The sequence below is a fragment of the Simochromis diagramma genome, unplaced genomic scaffold (assembly GCF_900408965.1).
Source record: "Simochromis diagramma unplaced genomic scaffold, fSimDia1.1 OVJJ01000320.1, whole genome shotgun sequence".
Taxonomy (NCBI): domain Eukaryota; kingdom Metazoa; phylum Chordata; class Actinopteri; order Cichliformes; family Cichlidae; genus Simochromis; species Simochromis diagramma.
The window spans coordinates 6,865,894-6,888,431 of NW_024386773.1; the positions used below are offsets into that span (position 1 = coordinate 6,865,894).

Genomic DNA, 22,538 nt, shown 5'->3' on the forward strand with positions numbered 1-22,538 from the left:
AAGCTGGGCTGAGGTACCAGTACAACCCTGCAGGTTATGTTTGTCAGGCAAACTCAATAGTAGATGTCTTAATTGAGGTCACTATGGCAATAGTTTTTCTTCCTCCTATTTTTACCTTTTGGGACATCAAGAAAATCTCCTCTTTCTGGCCTCAACATTAAAATGGTTTGAGTAAAGAAAGAATAATAATAAAAAAAAAAAAACATCACTGCCCGTGGAAGATTGCATTTCTAGAGTGGTTGAGTGAGGCTTCAAAGTGGATAGAACAAGAGCAAACCATTGCAGAGGTGCTGTGAATAGTCACTGAAAAAAACTGCCTCCTTGTAACAGTAGCAATTCCACTATGATTAATTGAGTCTGCAGTTTATGTTCCCTGCATGTGGGATACAATTCTCAAATCTGGCCATTTGACATTCAGAATGGTCATTTTTCCACATTCTCCTCCCTCATTTCCTGCCGTTGCTCACGACCCTAGGTGATGCAGAGGTCTACAGATTGAATGCACAAACAGTTACTGATACCCTAGCGAGTCTGTTTCTGGGTTACCAGGACAACTTGCTTCCTTGGTAACAACATCATGACTTCTTTGAGGCCTTTCATTAATTTCGAAGCCATTTACCATATTAAAGACACACTGGAATATCTATTTTCTAGGCTCTGTGCTATTTTTTTTCTTAGCTGTGTGCTTGTTTGTTGTATTTATTATAAACAAATGGGGAAAATCCAAACTAACAAAAAAAACCAGGTAACATTTTATGAATATTATTTTGCAGAGGTGCAAAAAGCCACGTCTTTCTCACAGTTCCATATCTTGTTAATTTGCCTTTTTTGTAAGAGAACATAAAAACGAAACAAGTATTCAAACTCTCTCGTTTATTCATCTTTTACATAGCCAGCCATTATCATGTGTTTGTTTGCCTGTTTGTTTGTCACTAAAATTGAACTGTGATTCCTGCCCTGTCAGTGATGAGTTTACTTACATACACCCACACTTTTTGTACCAGAGGCTTTTATGAATATTGGAGTAAAAAGTAGTGAATAGAATCATAAATGCTATTTGATAAATTGCTTTGTTTGGGGGTGAGGTGGTATTTGGGAACACATTTGGTCTGTAATGTGGATGTCCACTTAATTTTCAGGCAAAATAAACACTTCTAAGCTGAGTAGACACTTAGGCCACTATCTGCTTCAGTGCACGTCTGCAGCTGATTCACTTACTGCAGATACCGCCAATAGAATATTACATTTTGTTATACTTCTTTGTGGTCAAGTGTCAATAAGACCATTTTCTACATGGTTGCTTATATGTTCCCTAACTGACCGTTGAGTCAGTACCACGGAAGAGCTGAAAATTACAGCATTACATAAAAATCCAACCTCATTGTGAGACAATGCACTTTCAGCTCTTTACCTCACCCTAAAGTAGAGGTTTTTGCTTGACATTATGTGCATCATTCAGTTTTTCTTTCACATAAATATTTAGGAGATGGTCGAGTTGCAGCTCTGAACAGAAACTCCTGGTCCTCCTACATGAGTGTATTATTTGGATTTCTAATGCTGTGAGTCGGCACATAAGTTTAGGGGAGAAACATGTTACAAAAGCATCTTATTGTTTCCTAACACACATTTCAGTCTTTGTAGATGTGTGTCTTTTTGATTGCAGCTGGCTTCAGAAAGCTGAGACTCTGCACTCCTGCCAACCCCCACCAACTCAACCAAGAAAAGAAATTGGTTCACTTCTCCCAAAACAAAATTATTTCGATTGGCAGCCACAACAATAACAACTAATTTACACAGCTGCAATAATGATGCTAGAAGGCAGATGAATCTATATATGTGGGATGATGCAGTGTAATATCCTTTCAAATACTAAAAAAGGCATTTTATTCTACTGGTCTGTCTAAGAATGGCTTTATCTTCATAAAATTTGCCAGATATTCCAATATAATGAATCACTTTAGTTAGGAGGAGGAAGATCTTTCTTTAAGTGCATTTTTCTACATGAGTGCATTTTGTGTAATAATTTAAAAGCACATATAAACAGAAAGACATATTTCTGTCCTTAAAAACTATATATAGTAATATAGTAGTAAAATCTTATGGGTTTTTTTTTCTTTGTTTTATGTATGTTGTAATGGCCCGGCCTCTGTGCACCCTGCTTCTTCCTTTTTTTAGGCAGCAGCAGCTCGGAGATGTAGAGTGATTAAGGGTATAAAGGCTGCTCTCTCAGTCCTTTCTTTCTCTCTTTCTCAGAAGCTTCCACTTCCATCATTCTTACTTGTTCAGTTATTTTTGGTTTTTACATCCTTATCTAATACTTTGTATACATTTACCATCATCCATCCACACCATCCTCTAGTGACACCTGACACTTTCATACCTCAGTAGATTTTAAATTAAATAAACTGGGTATTTGGATTTTGCCTTTCTTGAGCCAAACAGCTAAAGGTACTTCCACTTTGCTGTCAAGCCCAAACTATCATCGCATTTTCTCATTCTCAAGTTTTCCTTTCTCATCAGTTTCAGTCAAATAATCTTATCTGTAAACTATCACATTTTATGTTTTGGCATCTTTGGTAAAACATGTAACATAAGCACTATGCAGACTGCAGACCCCTCTTGTCAAGTGCTTTCCACTGTTGAAAGGACTGTGCAGGGTTATTTTGTTTGCTTGTTTTTTAGTTACCCATTTTCCAGTTTTTCAGGCAGTGCTCTTCAGACATACAAATTATCAAATCATGTAAACTCCTGAGGCATTGGAAATCTCCAGTGAAAACACACAAGCTAATGGCACATTTCTTCCCTGCACATACAAGTTCCCAGCTGGATAATCTACACCAGACATGGCTGTATGAGCCATTTTTCCTGATGGCATGGCCATTGAAAATCTGGTACTACTACTACTCCCTGGGGTCTACTTGCATGCTTCAGCAGTGGTCATCCTCTGTCTCTATCATACAAGCCTTCTGTGAAAGCTATACAATTTAAACCTCAAGAGTGTTTTTTTCCTTAATGGTTTGAGAGAGGAAAACATGTTTATGTGTTGGCATTTATTTTCTAAAAGTTTAAAATGAATGTAACTCAAAGTGCTTTACTGTAATAACTTCACAGCAAATAATGAGAAATATATGTACTCACTGGCTAATGTACACCAATACAAATATAGATGAGAAAAAACTAGGTATAGAGGGATCTAAGATTTAAAGTTTTTAGTTGAGTGGCTAAGAGTGGTACATAGCATCTAACTAACTCTTCTGGGAAGACTGGCTATATTTCCTCTCTAGCTTCAACTCTGCTTACCAATGACATAATAATTCCACAGGCCTGAGGCCATTCAGAATGAGGACCCACTGACATGGCTCATTGTGAGCAATATGGGCTTTGTGTGTGTGTGTGTGTGTGTGTGTGTGTGTGTGTGTGTGTGTGTGTGTGTGTGTGTGTGTGTGTGTGTGTGTGTGTGTGTGTGTGTGGATGGGTGTAGAAGAGCATGGGGAGGTGGGATTACATCTGCCAAGTGCTGACACTCTTGAAGCTTAGGCATATCATTAAACAGTAAATCACTCTGACTGAAAAAATCAACTCCCAGATTTCTGTTAGCAAAAGAAGACCTTCCGCATGGTCACAGATTGTGTTCTTGGCAAGAATAAATCAACATCCAGTCATCGAGCTTCTCCCGCTACGCAACGCTTCCTGAGCTCAGCTTGCATGTACAGTTACAAATCACCACCTGAGGTGTGTTGAACATTCTTCACTGCAGCATTCATTCATCCATGCTGACTACCAGCCTCGTAAATATGTTAAATTTAAAGATGGAGTAAAAAAAAGAAAAACAATAAGTATTTTTGAGTATTTTCTAATGAATTGGACAAACTCTATTGTTTATTGTTAATCTATTGCACGCAATAGGATAAGATTCAGTAATGTAGGGTAAAATAGCTTATTTTTCTGTCTTGAATCTACTGCATGGGTATCTGTGAATGCTGAAAAATAAGTGTAGTTAAAAGGAAAAGCCGATTTCTCGCAACCTTGTTTTGGTAGTTGGGGCCATCATGTTTGGTTTTGACACCATGACATTTGTGAAATCTGGGGGATGCAGCACCCAAGGTAGATACAGCTTAACAACAGAGAATAATAAGGCACCACAAGCTGTCAGACAAATCGCTTGGCTGCTCGGTGCGTTCTGCTTGAAATGTTTTGATTGCCAGAGATGTACATAAAAAAAACACTACTCTAAGATTAAGGTACGGATACACATTATTTGCATACAAATTCATATAAAAATCTAATTTAGATGTTTAGTATTTGTCATGATACGAGTCACTTGTAAGGAAACACAGACGTTACATCCGTTTAAGGTTACTGGAGTAAAGAGAGCGCAGTTAAGAAAGTGGCGCAAGCAGACACAAGGATGCTGTTGGTGTTTGAACAAGCTGACACAGGTAGCTAATAAGGGGTTGTAAGATGGGAGCGTTGAAAGCTTGTACACTGGCAGACAGGTGACCAAGGGGTTTGGTGTGGTTGACAGGTGGAGAGCGGGTCAGGCTAGTGAATGGAGCCGTAGGCAAGAAGAGGAGTGAAACAGAGTTGGTTTGACAGGTGATGAGGTGGTGGATCTAAGCACAGGAGAATAATATTACAAAACAAAAACATGGGGAGTTAACTACGTAGCACAAGGAGGCAAGGAGACCTAAAAGTAACCTGTCTTATGCAGAACAATCTAGCAGAGAGTGACCGGAGAGCTGGTATAGATTTGCTGCTGAAGATGGGTTGATGATCTACAACTAAGCATGCTGATGGTATGAGCAGGAAAGGAAGGAGAAGGAAGTGACTTAGACATAGAGGGACAACCAGGGAAACAAAATGAGAGACAAAAAGAGAAAAAATATATATAACCAGAGCCATAACCTTTTTTTGTGTTATTTGAAAGGTTCAAAAATGACTGTAAGAAAACATTTTCTTAAAATAAAAAAAATATTATTGTATAATTTGTATTTTTTATTAGTATATTAGTATATTAGCTTGTCTGTGTTATAAAAAGGATGTGGGAAAAGGGTATTGTTTCTGATATTTATCTGCATTTTTAATCTTTGATGAAAGTATACTCCTTTTTGGACGAACCTACAAGAACAGTGATTAAACACAGATATTACAAATGTATTTGTTGCTAGCAGTACATTGTAAAGCACATATCAGTCATGACATTTTCTGAGGAGCCTCCCGTCCTATTAAAAATACATCACTGCCCACAAGCTTTGAACCACTGCCTTCAAATCCAGCGCATAATTTTAGAAATGCAGTTAGCAGATGAATTGACCGATTACCAGATGGGTCCACATTTGTAGACATTTATAGCTGACTCTCTTACATGGCATATTTTATGTGTTTAATTACACATGAATGTGTGTGTGATGGTGTAAAATATTTTGTTGTTCCAATACAGTCTGTTAAATCAATCCCCAATCCTTGCTAAAATCCCACTAAAATTGCCATATTATATCCCACATATTCATTTTCTGGAAGTGATCATCTCAAACATGCTTTCGACACTACAGATCAGTTCTGTTTGTTTACATTGCTTGGAGGCACAGTTGAGGAGGCGCTCTGAGAAACTCAGTCATCCATTTTTCTCATACATTAAGTTGCACTGACATCTAAGCAAAGGTAGGCCATAGCCATAAATCACAGAGCACAATAACAGGCACATTTTGGGCCGGTCCATCATTGGCTGTGTTTTGTTTTCTCATTGCATCTTGGCAAATTGTTGTTATTAATGGGAGAAAGCATAGTTTGCAGCCCTCATTAGATGTTGTTCCAACAGCGCCTCTGATGGATTAAGACAAGCCGGAGGCCTTGTCTGCCTCCACAACCAGCTAATATGAGCCAATTAAATGCCATGCACTCTTTGGCCACTCCACACTTGCCTATGTGCTCTTACAGGGATCTGCTAGTATTTTTCTTCATTGGCAAACATTTTTTAGTTTCAACCGGTAATTTCAAGGATTTTCTGGATGTTCTTTTTGTAGAACAATGGGCTTAACCTCACGTTCAGTGATAATAAATGATCTCCCCTTAAAGCAGTTAGTTTCTCAAAGGGTGCTGAACATTTTTCTTTGATCAAGTGTGTTTTAAATGTCCGTTCACATTTCTTCAGTCTCTCCTCTCACTAATTAGAACTATTTGCAACACAAGCTCTGTTGGTTCTAGCCACCATGTGAGAGTCACTGCTGTGGTTTGGGAGTATTGGATTTCAGGCCTAGCGGTGTGTCAGATTCATGCAGATAAAGGTTATGGATAGGTGGCTGTGAGCACCGTTAGCAATATATCTGAGACTTCCTTTAGAGGCAGTGCCAAATATCGCTGAAAGGTTCAATATTGTGCAGCATAAAAAAGCAGAAACGCACAAAAAAAAATCCCACGTGAAAAAGAGTCTCCCTACCTTTGAATGTAAACACAGCTAAAGTGAGGATGTTCATAATGCATGGCACAACTTCTGATATATATATATATGTATATACACACCAGTAGTCACCTGATAGACGGATCAAGTGATGTGACATCCATGTAAGGTTAAAAATTTTCAAAGCAGCGAAATAACTCTGGATCAATAACTGTTTAATACAGCAAAACATTGCATTATTAAACACGTTTGACTTATGTGAGGTCTCGTGTATTAAAATATTCAAAATATAATTTAAATAAATGAACTGAATAAATGGTATCGACTGTATAGTAGTAACTACAACCATGTAGTGGATTAAATACTGGGATTTATGGGTATGGGAATTAATCCGTGCACATTCAAAATGTCATCCGATATTTTGAATGCTGACTTTAAAAAAGTACAAAAATAAAATATCATCAGCATTAATATTCAGCTCCAAATGAATTATAATTGAATGCCCGGCCTCTTTTAGATGGATATCTAAATATCCAGATAGCATGCCTTCTCCTTAATAGTAAAACTCCACCCCCAGGTAGCACTGAAAGATTTAACCAGGAAAGGGAAGGAGGCCATACTATGTCTTATATAGGTGAAGCAGGCTGTAAATTGACAATCACTATCCAGTCATCAAACCACACTTTTTAATGTTAATGCTTTTACCAACACATTCAAGGCCACATTCCAATTTATCATTTATAAAATGTGAATGTATACACAGGTGATCACATACCTAATTGGTAAGAGAAATGTTGGTATGAAGGTTTTATTTATGAAGAAAATCAGCATAGAACTAATGCTCTCCTAGATTTTTTTTCCCCCAATTTTTTCAAAAATACATCTTTTATCGCCACACTGAAGGAATAAAATAGCTACACATGTACTTTAACTGCCTACTTAGATTTAGAAAAGAAAAATCATGGTTTTCTTTAAATACCACATTATATGATAGCGGTACCCACAGCGTTAAAAAGAACATTTTGTGGGTATCTCTGAGATGCTATTGGCTTTGACTAAACAGCAGTGTTTGACACTGTGGGAATGAAAATAGACTCATGTTCTCATTCCCACAGTAACATGAGTCTGATTGTGAGAACAGACTCATAATTGGTAAGTTGGGTTAGAGTGAGGCATATGTTTTGCTTCAATAAAAGCAATAGCAGTGGAAACTGAAATATAGTGGAATCATAAAAGCACGAAAAACTGCAGAGAAATTGTGCTGCAGATTTTATATTAAGTGTTTCTTTGTATGGACAACGGCTGATTGGAGACTTGTATGCCCACTCAGAGCAGATATGGTTTTGCAGACAGCTGTCTAAACAATCACAAAATTGAAATGTTTTGTGAATTTATCTCATGGGTGGTTAAGAAAAAAACTAAAACAAAAAAAAAACTTGCCATTGTGGGTTTGTATTCTCAAAGTGAATTAGCACTCTAGAGTTTTCGCTCTGTGAATTTTCCTCATAGTCTGCGTTTTAACTACAACATCAATCACAACAAGGGATGTAGCTTTGCTGGAACACTTTCAAGTGAGAATGGGTAAATAAAATGTGTTTAACTGATGAAGTCATTTAATTGCATGGGAATTGTGCCTTCGTGTCTTGGTGTGTTCAGACTGAAACTGCTCCAGTTTCTCATAGGGATTATATGAAATGTGAACTTCTCCGGTACGAGTGCATAACCCATGTAATGTGCTCTTTTAAAATGTTTTCATCCCTCTCCATATGCTTTGCAGCATTTTTATGTCCGTGGCTATGCTACTTTTTTTTTCTGTGCCACATAGTCAGTGAATTGTTCACAATTAATCCCTGCAACCACAAAAGAGAACCACCATTTATCACTTGCAACTAAATATGCCCATTACTGAAGGCAAGACACACACTTGTCTCCTGTCGAATGACTAACACTACATTCCACAGAATTATTATTGTTATTTTTTAGTTTTTGAACATGCATTTACACCACCTCACTGAAAAACTCGCAGAGGCATTTATAAGGCTAGCCTGCTCCTCTTGTGGGTTCATAGTAAGTGGTGAGGATTTTCCGTAAGAGCATCAGCTCTGTGTTAATGACATGCAGTCCCAGAAAAGGTTTATCCATTCAATTTGACTCTGGAGAGAAGGTCTCTTCAGCCTGCTGATTAAATTAAGATTCCTTAATAAGCATATCTAGGTGCACTGACATGCGAGACAGCTGAGTCTACCAGTGACGATACATCTTACATTTCTTTAATGTACTATACGTATGTCAGTTTTATGTACGTTTACCTATTACCTATTACATATTTATAGGAATTCATGTTTTCCAATGTTTGAGATAGTGTTTTAGAGCAATTATGCTTTATGGAGAAGTAGTGAGATGCAGTGTAGTTTTATCAAAGGAATACTCGAAAGATTATCACGTTGTCATCTAAACTGTGGCAAACAAGCTGAGGTGAATCATGGTGAACAAGATAGCAACTACAGTCACATGAAACAAACATAAAAAGAAAACAGGACTCTATGTAGTCCTGTGAAAAACTAAGGACACCACATGTTTGAATATCCTGTAGCACATCTAGCAGAAATAACTTGAAATAATTGTTTTCTGTGTGACCTTATCAGTCTCACCCAGACATGGGCAGTAACGCGTTACTTGTAACGCGTTACTTGTAACGCGTTACTGTAATCTGATTACTTTTTTCAAGTAACGAGTAAAGTAAGGGATTACTATTGCAAAAACGGTAATTAGATTACCGTTACTTTCCCGTAGGAACGCTGCGTTACTGCGTTACTAAAACCGTGATTTTTTTGCGAGAATGTCTCATGACAGTGACGTAAGCGAGTGCGCCATTAGTGGCAACAGCTGTGTGCAGATCAACAATGGATCATATATCGATTGTGGGAGAGAGTATGAGCGTGCAGCGTTTAAAGCGTGGAAGTACTGACCTTACTTTGAGTTTGATTCCATAAAAAGTGACAAAAACATTAGTGTCCGTTGTGCGTGGGAAGAAAACTTTTTACAGCGAAAAAAACCCCTAAACTTCTGAGCAAGCTCCGAGTGCGCAACGACGTAATGGGAAACTCACAGAGAAACTCGCGGATTCTTCAACTGACCGCTGCACACCTGCACCAGGGTAAACCTCCGCCTACCCCCAGGCCTGCTTTACAGGTGAAAATAGAGCAAAAGGACCGCTGAGTCTTTGACTTTATTTATTTTCTGCTGTGTTTTACTTGCATCTATTTGAAAGAGTGAGTGTAAACACAAAAAATATTTTATTTTATGTGCTGGAATGTGCAGAAAATAGGTTTAAATGTTAAACTAATTTATTCAAGTCAGTGAATGTTGCATATAATTAAATTTTTGCTCGATGCATAAAGTTAAAAGATTAAAACTAATAAAACAAGTTAAAAAAAAGAGACTTTTCCATTTGATTACATTTTGTATGATGGATTATGCAGAAAAAGTAGAATTGGGCTGAAAGATCTATCGCTTTATCACCTCTTCAGGTTGTAAATCGTGTTTTTAAAAAGTAACTAAGTAACTAAGTAATTAATTACTTTTGAAAATAAGTAATCAGTAAAGTAACGGGATTACTTTTTTGGGGAAGTAATCAGTAATTAGTTACTGATTACTTTTTTCAAGTAACTTGACCAACACTGGTCTCACCTCACTCTGCTTGAATTTTGATTCAGTCTTCTTTACTCCTCCTCAGTCTATTCAAGTTTGTGGGTATTTGTTTATGCACAGCTCTCTTAAAGACTTACCACGGGCTTTCAATTGGCACCTGGCTGCTACTTTTCCTCTTAACTCCTGTGAAAGCAGTAAGGTTGTTCTTTCTTTTTCATGTCACTCTATATTGGAGGAGAACATGAGTATGCCACCAAGAACCAAGGATTTCTAGTAAAGTTTTGCACAGAATTACTGAAACACATGGCTCACCTATAATGTCCACGTGTTCATCCTTTCATGTTGGTTGTGTCATGTTGGCTTATATATGATGTAATTTGACTTCCATGACAGTTTCTTTAATGCGTACACAGTTTGAAGACTGTTTACAATCTAAATCAAGACATAAAATAAAGACTCGAAATCTCATAAACCTGTACTTTTATTCACAGTAAGAGAAACTATATCAAATTGAGAAAGCGTACCATTTTAAGAATAAAATATTAGCTCATGTTGATTTTGACAGTAGAACTCACAAATGTTGGAAAACAACAAAAGACTGGGAAGGTAATTGGTACTAAAAAGAAATATTTTGAAGCCAATTGGTTTAACTGGCAACTGGTCAGTAACATGATTGGAGAACAAAAAGACATTCAGGGAGGCAGGGTTTCTTAAAGATGGACAAGGTTAATCAGTCTGCAAAAACAGCATCTGCCAGCTGCAAACCATTTCAGAATAACGTTGCTCATTGTGAAATTGTAAAAATTGTGAAGAAATATCTAATCAAGTACAGTACATAATATCAAAAGTATGCAAGAATCTGGAGCAATCTCCATCCTCAAGGATCAAGGCCAAAAATCAGTGTTAGATGCCTGTGATCTCTGGGCCCAACATCACATTAAAATCAGTCATGATTCTGTGATGGAAATCACTGCAAGAGCTCAGGAATACTTTCAGAAATTACTGCCTGTGAATGCAGTTCACTGTGCCATTCACAAATGCAGGTTAAAGCTCTATTATGCAGAGAAAAAGAACATCCAGAAATGCTGCTGTCTTCTCTGGGACATAGCCCATTTAAAATGGACTGAGACAAAGTGATAAGCTGTTCTGTGGTCAGAAAAATCAAACATTTAAATGCTGTTTTTAAAAAATGGACACCGGGTCCTCCAGACTAAAAAGGAAAGGGACCATGTGGCTTGTTATCAGTTGTTCTGAAAAGTTTTTGAGCAACATATGCTACCATGTATGATGTCTTATTCAGGGAAGGCCTCTCAGGAAGGGAACGGTAAACTGTGTATTGCATCTATTACAATGGCCAGATTTCATAGTAGTTGAGTTTTTGAACTGGCCTAAAAAACTCTGCAGTCTAGAGTTTTGGCAAATTGAAAACATTTGGTTCATCATAGAATAAAACAAAAAAGCCAGGCAGTGTACTATAGAAAATGAAATACTCCTCTGTGTGTGTTGTAGTCAGAGCTTCTCTGTTCAGTATCTTGCTCTTCTGGTATTTACAAAAGGTTGCAAAAAATAGTGAAAATAGCAGGGAGATGGTAGAGTTCATACTAGAGTCAGCGCACCCAAAAAATCAAAATATTAAAAAGGAAATTTATTTATTTTAATTTATGTATACTTGTTTAATTTCAGCCCAGTGTGAATTGCTCTCCCTTGTTTTCTTCATTGTGTATAAACCAGAGGAGAGCAGCAGAACAGCAGTAAAGACTCTCATCACAATGGTGGGCCTAAAATCAGTTGGCTTATTGTATTGTGTTATGGCCATTCAGTGTATGATATTTTATAATGCTAGTGTGGCCTAATGGTTGTGATGGTTTTGGCAGGAGATTTCTTTTTTCTTGTGTTTGGCTGTAGTGTCCCTAAGCTTTCTGGCAGATGATATACCAAAAGCAAGTGGAGGCATGGCTGACATGTCTATTTGTTTTGGTTTTAGTTTGATATGCTTTATGGTCTAATGCAATGTGAATTTCACTTATATTTGTGAATGTCATTTACTTACCACCTTTAACATCCTCGGAGAAACAATCATCATTTTATAAATCAGTTCTAAATATCTAAATTTCCATTGTGGCAGAACCAGGTTAAGGGAGGGGGTGGCCATCTGTCGTGACCGGTGGAGGTGATATGACAAAATTACATGAGCATAAAATTACGTGAGCATATTTATGTGCAGTCCTTAAAAATGAAATGGATTTCTGAGATATACTCACAAGTGAGTGAGATGGATATTGAAAAAACATTCTGTCTCTGATCACTATTTTCCCCAGCACGGAAGCACAAAAAGTGCTTTTTCATCCTATAATTAGGTACCTACGGTGGACTGTTCATGCTACACGTCTCTGCAGTTGTCCATTTCTTACACTGATCACCTGGGGAATTCTGTAAAACACTAATGTCCTTAATATTCTGTTAGTTATGTCAGTGTGTCAATATTATATAGAAATATTGGCCATTGAGTGCCATTTTATTCAGTTTTATATTTTCACTTTTATATCCATCTGTTTTCTGAGATATTATTCCCTCATTAAATACTGGATGTGCTGACGCTGGTGATATGTTGAGCAGAGGGTAGCTTGTCTGTCATTGGAAATGAGCCTACTAACTGCTTCATTTTGCCTTAGCCAGATGTAAAGAGATTATTGCTAATGCATAAACTAAATACTATATCTTTTAGGATTGTATATAGCTATAATAAATTCTTTTTGATTCAGTTAACTCTTTCAGTACAAATATCCTTTCCTTCAGTCGTTAGTCTCCCACCCCCCGACAGTTTTTGGATGTATTTATTTTTTCTCAGGTCTTCTCATTATCACCAGGTAATTGCCTTTGTATCACTCCATTTTTATTTGGGCGATATAATCTCATGTATGCTGATGTGCTGTTCTGTTATCACCCCGTGTGTGTGTGAGTGTTGAATTGTGAAACTGCAGCTCTGTGTGATTTTTTTTTTTTTGTGCGCAAAGGGCTGATGATCAGGCACAATAAAGCATTCATCTCTGAAGAGTTTGACCTTGTATTTGGCAGTTACTTTTTCTTAGATTTTTCTCGTTTTGCGGTTGTTGTTTTTCTGTGTGTACGTAGCTTTTTTTTGTTGTGTGTTGTTGACTTTTTATCACAGCAGCTTTCATTTAATCTTCAATTACAATAAATTTAGGCAGCTTGAGGTTGCATACTGCATGGAACAAATTAGATAGTATATTTTGTGATTCTGAAGTGTAAGAAAAAAACTTTATTGTATATGGATTATCAGCCCGCCCTATCAGAAGCAATGGCAGCATTGCCCATTAAACATATTTTCAACATGTTGTGCCTGACATTTTCCATCATGTTCTTTACTAACTATTCATTGTCATGATGCTGCTGAAATGGCTTTGCTTCTATTAGAGGTTGAAGGAGGATGTGTATTCAAGGGCAAACAACTTAAAAAAATAACTGGTGAAAAGCTTAAAACACATTGCACAACCAAATGTGCTGGATAAAGCCAATGAAAATAATAATGCAAGAATCAAATAGACAACTTCTTGGCAAACCTGCAGTATGGTAAGTCAGTTAAAAGAAGTTGCACTGTAGCTCATTTGTTTGATTTAATCTGTAAACCTGTGACTTATGTAACTATCAATGAAGGGATGCATGGTAACATGTTCTTTTCTCTGTATAGGATAAAACATGACTTTTTCCCCCAGAGTGAATCTATTAATTCTACACTACTGAGTTCTTTTCTAAAGAAAAAGAAGAAGAAAAGAACCACTAAATTATATACTGTTTCAGAAAAGGTGTAGTTATCGTATGTTACTGTACTAAAAGTTTTTGTTTCCATTCTCTTTTTTCAGGATATTTGACAGTTTCCATAGAGCCCCTGCCTCCTGTTGTTGTTGGTGAGACTGTTACTCTCAAGTGTAACTTCAAAACTGATGGAAGGCTGCGTGAGATTGTTTGGTATAGGGTGAGTAAACCTTTCTACAGTTTCAAAGCCATTAAGCATGAGTTGCTTTCTGGAGCATTTGTTTGTGTTATTTCTAGCCATTTGTCATTTCAAGGAGGTCAATGCCAGTAGTCACATCACAGGTTTATGGCTGTGTTAGAACAACCATGTGCTGTCAAACCGCAGTTGTTAGAAAACAAGCTATGATTTGAGCCAGCTGTATGAGAGGCATCACTGGATGTTGCTCAGAATTTGATTTCTCAATCTGGTGGTCATCACCATCATTTCTTAATAGTTCACAGCTGGTGACTCAACAGTTATTAAAATCCCAGTTGGTATGATACACTGCCTAAGTGCTGCTTATAATTAGGTAGCTGTTGAAGGAGAAAAAAAACAAAAAGCCCTTGTATGTCCACTATAATGGTTTATATGTTTTAAAGTTCTGTATTGAAGTAAAGCAAATATGCAAAATGTTACAGTTGAAAGAGACGAAATTTGTCTCACTTCAAGTGAGTCACTGATAAGCACTTAAAATGGAAAGCAGTAGCAGCTGCCGCCATCACATTCTTGCCCGACCATTTTTCTTTAAGCCAAAAACTCTCCAGTAATTCTTGAGAGCTATACAGATTTGCTTTGTGAAAGTGTCCGACTTTTTACATTAATGAGTTTTCTGGTGATCGGATTTTGTATAATGCAGTACAGGCAAATTGCAGACCCTGAAATCTTATCATTCTAGCTTGAGGGTCTTCATTAAATTGCATTATTGCTCTGCATTGTGTCATTTATGGTGTCTTTGATGCACTTTAATGACTGATCTGTTTTCAAAACAAATGCAGGGTGATGCTGTTATTATTGTATGAGCACGACTCCCTTCACTTTATTTAAAATAGCTCTTGCTTTAAGGAGGATTCTACTGAATTTACAGTTAAAGGTTAGGCCACTCACCATAAGCTGCAAATAAACAGCATTTCCAAGAGACAGCGTTGTATGTACTAGTAGAAAAATGATGGATTCTTGTAAGCTCAACGTCTGAAAATTAAAGATGTCAACACTAGAGTTGTTGTACTGACTATAGGAAAATATATGTATAAAGCATTTCCTAAGCTTAAGCAATATTTAACTAAATGTCAATATAGTTTTCCCAACTGGGTGCAGCCTTGAGATGTGCCATGGACTCACCCTCCTGTAGGCCCACCAGCTGCAAGAAGCACCATAGGGGCCTGGTGCAATGTGTGTCAGGCAGTAGTCAGGGGTGTAGCCCCTGGCGGTCCCATCCCCTGGTATAGAGGTTTGCAATTCTGACACGTCACCTCTCTGCTCAGGAAGGAGCCTGAGGTAGTAATTCAGGTTGAGCGATACAGGCTATTTAGTTTGACTCACCCCAAACTTGGTTTCTGGAACCAGTCCAGAGAGACCTGTTGGACTCTGATCCAGTCTGGAATTGCCCTTGGTAAAAGGCAACGGGAAGGGGTGGGCACTCTTGTATCCCCTGGGCTTGTGGTGAACAAAAGGGTTGCTTTTCTACACCATCAGGTTGGGGAACAGGTCCTGACTGTTTGCACATATGCACCAAATGATAGTTCAGAGTACCGCGTTTTCTTTGGATCAGTGAGTGGGGTGCTTGAAGGTGCTCCGTCCGGTGACTCCCTCGTCCTACTGTAAGACTTTAGTGGTCACATGGGCAATGACAATGAGACCTCCAGGGGTGTGATTGGGAGGAACATCCTGCCTGATCTGAACCTGAGCGACGTTTTGTTATTGGACTTCTGTGTAAACCACAGATTGTCCATAATGAACACCATGTTCCAACAAAAGGATGCCCAAGTAGCACCAGGTCACTCTCGTTTGGAGGTCGATGATCGATTTTGCAATGGTATCATTGTATCTGCCGCCGTATATTCTGGCCACTTAGGTGAAGAGAGGAGCGTTGCTTTCAACTCACCTGGTGGTGAGTTGGATGTGGTCTCTCCAGCATCCTCCACCTAAACGTATAGTGAGAGTACACTGGGAACGTCAGGCAGAGGCAAGATCTTGAACTACCCACACCTTCAAAACTTTGGAAGAATTCCAAGGGAGCCTGGAGACACTGAGTCCAAGTGGGCCGTGTTCTGCACCTCCATTGCAGAGGAAGCTACAAGGAGCTGTGGCCACAACGTGGCTGGTGCCTGTTGTGCTGGTAATCTCTGAATCAGATGGTGGACAGTGTCAAGCTGAAGAAGGAGTCCTATCAGGCTTGGTTTGCCTGTGGTATTTCGGAGCCAGCTGATGGAACGAGTTTAGGTGGTAGCTGAAGTAACAACTCGGGTGTGGGAGAATTTTGGGTAGGCCATGAAAAAAGCCGTTCGGATTGCCTCAAAGCAATTCTGGCAAACACTCAGGAGGGGAAAGCGGTGGTCATTGGAGGTGGAGTGCTACTGACTTAAACTGAGTATATAGTTGAAGTTTGGAAGGAACACTTCGAGAACCTATTAATCCCACTGACAAGGGGATTGGAAGGAGAGTCCACGGACAAGGAGGATGACTCGTCCATCACTGAGGGCAAGGTCACTGAGGTAGTTAAACAGCTCCTTGGTGGCCAGGCCCTAGGGTGTACAAGGCTCACCCTGAGTTCCTAAAGGCTCTGGATGTTGTAGGGCTGTCTTGGTTGACACACCTCTGCAACATTGTGTGGACCACTGGGGCAGTGCCTCTGGTGGTGGTTCCCTTTTTTAATAGGGGGGGGCAGAGGGTGTGCTCCAACTACAGGGTATCACACTCCTCACCCTTCTGGGTGTACCAGGGTGCCGGAATTGAGTTCTTCCGTTAGTTGAACCTCAGTTTTCGTCTTAGTCATGGAACACTGAGCTCTTTATCCTCTCGAGGATAATTGAGGATGCGTGGGAGTTTGCCCAAACAGTCTATATGTGTTTTGTGGACTTGGAGAAGGCATTCAACTGCATCCCCCTATGGGGGTGCTTCGGCAGTATTGGGTGTCTGGCCAGTTGCTACGAGCCATATGGTCCCTGTACGAGTGTTGCAGGAGCTTTGTCCACGTTGCTGGCAGTAAGTCAGACACTTTCCAGGTGGGTGTTGGACTGTTGCCAGGACTGCCCTTTGTCACAAATTTTGTTCAGAATTTTTATGGAAAGAAACATTTTACTTTGGTGGCCTCAGAATCTAATTTCTTCTTTCGTAGATAATGTGGTTCTGTTGGCTTAATTAGGCAGTGACCTCCAGCTCACACTAGTGCAGTTCACATCTGAGTGGGAAGTTGCAGGAATGAGACGTAACCTCCCTTTAAGTGAGGTGTGCCTTGTATGTCCCACCAGAAGGAGGCCCCGGTGCAGACCCAGGACACACTGGAGAGACCCAGGACACATTCAGCTGGCAGCTGGGGAGAGGGAAGTGTGGGCTCCTCTGCTTAGGCTGCTGCTCCCACAGGATAGCCCCAAAAAATAAATGGACAGATGGATGTCAGGATAGTTGAACCTATAATGCATAATTTTTATGGATTTTTTTCCCTCTTAAATTATGTCTATCCTCCTATCTGTACAAATCTGGACAGAACTGATAAAATGTCCTTCAAATGAAATATTTAAGTAAGCAACTATAATATTAATTATGTGGCATAGGAGATACATTTTCCACACAGTGTGTAATGGAAAGGTTAAAAATGATACAGTCAGTACTCTGGGTCCACATTTACTATTGTTTATCTGTCAAATAAACTGGTTATTAAAAATGTGAGCTTGAATTTGTACAATTTAAAGTATCCAAAAACCCCACTCTGTTACTGAGGTATGCAGTCTCTGTTGGGTCATTCTGAGTGTATTTGAAGAGTCTGTAATGTACAGTACAGCATTGTAGTGATATTCACCTTGGTTTCACGCCCCCTCCCCAAACCTAAGCTGCAACACTATTCATTAATGAGCAAGCAGCAGTTTATTGCTTAGGCAGGACGTGTGTCTTTTGAGCAGCTTCTGCTTTCTCACTTTTATTATTGTGAAATAAGACAGTATCTCTGGGCTCATCTGAGCAAATGCTGACCTTTCAAGGTAGGACAAAGAGATTTATGGCACTTTACACATTCACCTTGCTATCATAGATCACCTTCATTGCTGTGACAATTTAATTTAATCAAGAAGAATTTGGGGAGCATTGCTTACATTCTTTCAGAATTCTGCAGTGTCTATTGATAGCTGTACTTTAAATAACCACTGAGAGAAAAGAGCTGCCCATATTAAGTGTTCTCATGGGGAAACCAAAAAGGTTGTAACAGAAATCAACCTCAGCTCTCCGGAGGCCACTGCTCAGCACAACCGTTGATAAATTATAAATCAATTACCCACTTGGCTGCCAAAGTTTCTTTAATCTCTGCCTTTTATTTGACTAAATACTGTTGACTTCCCATTTTACCTCCTGTTCAAATGAAACTGGGGTTGATACTCACCTTGGGAATACTCGTAATCAAAGCTCAGCCAATCACAGGGAGTCCTGAATAAGCTGAATATTTCACTGATGTTCATTTGTGATGCTAAGTGGCTCCACAGTGAGGTGGTTTACACTTTTCCCTAACAAGTGAAAGCTCACCGTTTTGATCATGGGAGGAAACACAAATCCCTTGGGGTTCGTGCCAAGAAGAGCGTCGGTTGTAAAAGTAAATGAAATATGTGGAGCTACCTGCTGTGATGACCCTTTGTGAAGAGGGAACAGCTGAAGGTAGCTTATTTTTATTTATGATATTAGGTCACATCATATTCTGTTTGAGGATTTTTTTTTCAGCATAACGCCTCCACGCTACAGTCAGAATTAGCATGCCTTATTAGCATGCCTGTGTTAAAGACGAACCTCATTATTTTCGAGAACCTTTCAAGGCATGCCAACCGTATATACAGCAAGGTAAAATAAATGTATTTTATATGAATTCCTATGTGTTTCTTTTATATAAAATATTTTGTATTTGTCTTATCCCCTAATAATAAAGTTTATTCACATGACATCAAATCATTTAAGTTTGAGAAAAATTCTTTATGGCTAAAGGACAAAACATGCAACATTTTTAATATCTTAATTCAACAAGAAAGCAAAACTCTTAAACTTAAGAAAGTCTTCAGCAAGTATCTCGGGCCCTGTCTTGATTTCATGAACAGGGATCTTTTAGTGGAAGAGCTTCTTAAAATAACAAACACATTGCCACCCTCCCTAATATAAATTACCTTCTCTGTTTAAATGTGCATTTATCTGCTTCTGCATCAGTGATACTGTTTATTCACATTTATTCATATGTTATTGTTTTTTCAATTATTATATCTATTAGGCTGACTTCTGGTCTTAGACTATGTCTCAGGACAGGGGTTTAAGTGGTTTTACTTAATTAGGCTGGTTGGTGTTATACTTCCCCGTAATCATACTAGTTTTTCAGTGAATATATTATCACTATTGTTAGTGGTGCCTAGTAGTTCTAAAAACTCCATATTCTCCACATTAAGGTAATTTCCCTAGAGTCTGCAGAGTCTACCTGATTATGCATGTTGCGTAGATTTTCCGATGCACCATTTAAAACATGCAGATGGGTAGACATGAAAAAATTAGATGTTGAAAATAGATTTCAGGCACAAAAACAACTTCAATCATCAAAAAAAGGCTAAATAAAACATTTTCACCCCCGCTTCCTTTTATGCCTCCCACTCGTATCTTTAATAATGATCGTTTATGGATAGAATCCCTTATAATACTCTCATTTTAGTTTACTCAAGATGACAGACACAAACAGGGTGTTGAATGCAAGAGAGCAAAACCAGTCTTCAGTAATGGATGTGCTATAGCCCTGCAGCTAATGCTTCAAGAGCAAATAAATGAGAACCTCTCAAGTGTGTACGATAATGCACTACAGGCCACATGAATGTTTTTAGTGAGTAGTGAATGCTGGCAGGCCACAGATTAAAAACTGAGGATATGTAATACCATCAAGCTGTCTTTTCTGCTTTAACAGCATACGTAATAGTAATGATGGGTGGGCCCGCTTTGGAGCGCTGACACAATTCTGCGAGTTCATCTAATGCTGCAGTTGCTTTAATTTATGTCATTTTAATGAATACATATGGTACATATGGGACATCTCCCAATGGGTACCATACTAGTGGTTGTGTAACAAGTTGTGCCTGCCTGTTGAATTCCCCCTCTTTACTTTGTTTAATTTTAATAGCAGGATCACCTGTCTCTATCCTTCTGTCCACTCACCCCTCATTCTACCCATTACACAAGCCTCCCCTCTCCTTGGCATAGTTCTTCTGGGATCTTCTCTCTCACCATCACAAGTATCTTCCCTAAAATGCTTCCCTAATTTACCACTGACCTGTCAGCTTGCTGAACTGCTACTCTAATTTCTATCATTAGCTGTGTCCATCTAGTGGAATATTTCGATTCAAGATCATTAATGTACGCAAAGAGATTTCATTTTATTCATGTTAAAAATGTATACATTATTCTATTCTTTTTTGACAACAAACTACACAAAAAACTAGAATCTAATCTCCAAATGTTGAGCTGATTATTTTGCCAAATGTAACTTGTGTTTTTTAAGTCTGGAGGTCAGAAATAAATGCATTTATTTAGATTTCACAAACTCCAGCAAAGTTGAGCTTTTTATGAAACTTGTGGTTGCCATTCAAATATTCCTTTAGACTTTATCAACTTTTTTGTTTAAAAAAAAGCTGAAACTTTTTACTTGCAGTACTTTGGCTTTTATAATTTTATTGTGCAGAGGAAAATTTCTAAACATAAAGGCAGAAATTCACAGAAACATGGTATACATGTTTTCAAATTGTTAGCAAGCAATCATCAAATTGTCCATAAATGTGCAACGTTACAACAAAAATATGAAACGCGATTTTAAGTATAATTAGCTTGTAACACTGGTTTTCTGTAAACTGTTGATTAGCTTAATAACCATTTTTTGAACACTGTGTGTCATGAGCCATAGTGTAACCCAGGGGTGGGCAATTCCAGGCCTCGAGGGCCGGTGTCCTGCAGGTTTTAGATCTCACCTTGGGTCAACACACCTGAATCACATGATTAGTTCGTTACCAGGCCTCTGGAGAACTGCAGGACATGTTGAGGAGGTAATTTAGTCATTTAAATCAGCTGTGTTGGTTCAAGGACACATCTAAAACCTGCAGGGACACCGGCCCTCGAGGCCTGGAGTTGCCCACCCCTGGTGTAATCAAAGGCAGCTGCACAGGAGGTAGGTTGAGCCCAGTCGACATAACTATCTGCATAACTAAGTCTCAATTCTATGTTGCAACTTTATTTATTTTTTGTTATGAAATTAATTTTACCTGCAAATATTTATTCAATATTTTTACACTCCTTTGATCAAAACTGGCTGCCTTTTCTAAAAGGTTTTTGGAGGTGACTTTTGTTGTGATTTGGCGCTATATAAATAAAATTGAATTGAATTGAATTGAAAATTGAATGGCAGGGGGCATGCTGAGAAGTATATTACTCATACTCGCTGATCTTGCTCTTTGTCATTTGTGGAAAATGTGCTGTGCTGTACAAGAGTTTGTCAGCACAGCAACAATAAACATTATGTTTAGCAAGCTAGAGGAAAAAGAAAGGAAAGAAAAGTGGTGCTCAAAGTAGGAGCGAGGGACGAGAGCAGGATGACGAAACCACCAGGATTTTGGACTTCACTTGGCGTAAGGGTCCAAAAACATATGACGGATATGACAATATTCAGTTCTAGAGAGAAAGTTTTGAAAAAGTTTCCATCTGTATCTTGTAATTTAATTGAAGTTACTTTGGAAGTGGAAAAATATATGAGGGTGGATTTCCTTTTTTTTAGTGTGTGTGTTTTATTATTTGTGTTGGAGCCCTAGCAGATCACGAAAGGACAATAACCAAAGGCATTCGTAAATTTCAGTCATCAGCTAACGACCACTGAATGCTTGTCAAATTTTAATTAAGCCATTTGCCACCACAGATTTTATTCAGACCATCTCAAGTCAGTTGGGTTTTTTTTGCTACAGCACACTACAGCATTGGCATATTGTATGCACATACATAAGGATACAACTGATATCCAAAATGAAAATTGTTGTTAACTACTGCAGCTGTTTCAATTTGTGTGAATGCTTAAAATCAACCCTTGTAGACCAGACTGTAGCTCATCATTTCAAAAACACAAGAAAACTTGTGATTTTTGTGTAGAACACATAAACAAATCTGTAAGTTCTTTCCAAGCAAAAAAGCATTGTTATGATATACCTGGAAGCTTTTTTACTCAACTTATGACTCAGATGTAACTGTAAATAGAATACAATAAAAATCCCTTATTGATCCTGATTGGGGAAATTCATGCATTCCAGCAGCAAATGGAGCATAAAGATTCAAAATGAGCAAGATATTAAACCAAAAACTGTACAAGAGAAGTGAATAAATGGTAAATGGCCTGCATTTGTATAGCGCTTTTCTAGTCCCTAAGGACCCCAAAGCGCTTCACACTACATTCAGTCATTCACCCATTCACACACACAT

At 38.4% G+C, this 22,538-nt stretch overlaps 1 protein-coding gene across 2 annotated transcripts in view; it reads left to right on the plus strand.

Annotated features, from left to right (window-relative positions):
- The window catches only part of igsf21a (immunoglobin superfamily, member 21a), a 177,742-nt gene that overhangs the window by 46,609 nt on the left and 108,595 nt on the right, over nt 1-22,538 (plus strand). For both annotated transcript variants that reach the window (XM_040005530.1, XM_040005539.1), the window contains one exon: nt 13,930-14,042. In XM_040005530.1, the coding sequence (XP_039861464.1) occupies nt 13,930-14,042 (113 nt within the window). The remainder of the gene's footprint in view (nt 1-13,929; nt 14,043-22,538) is intronic.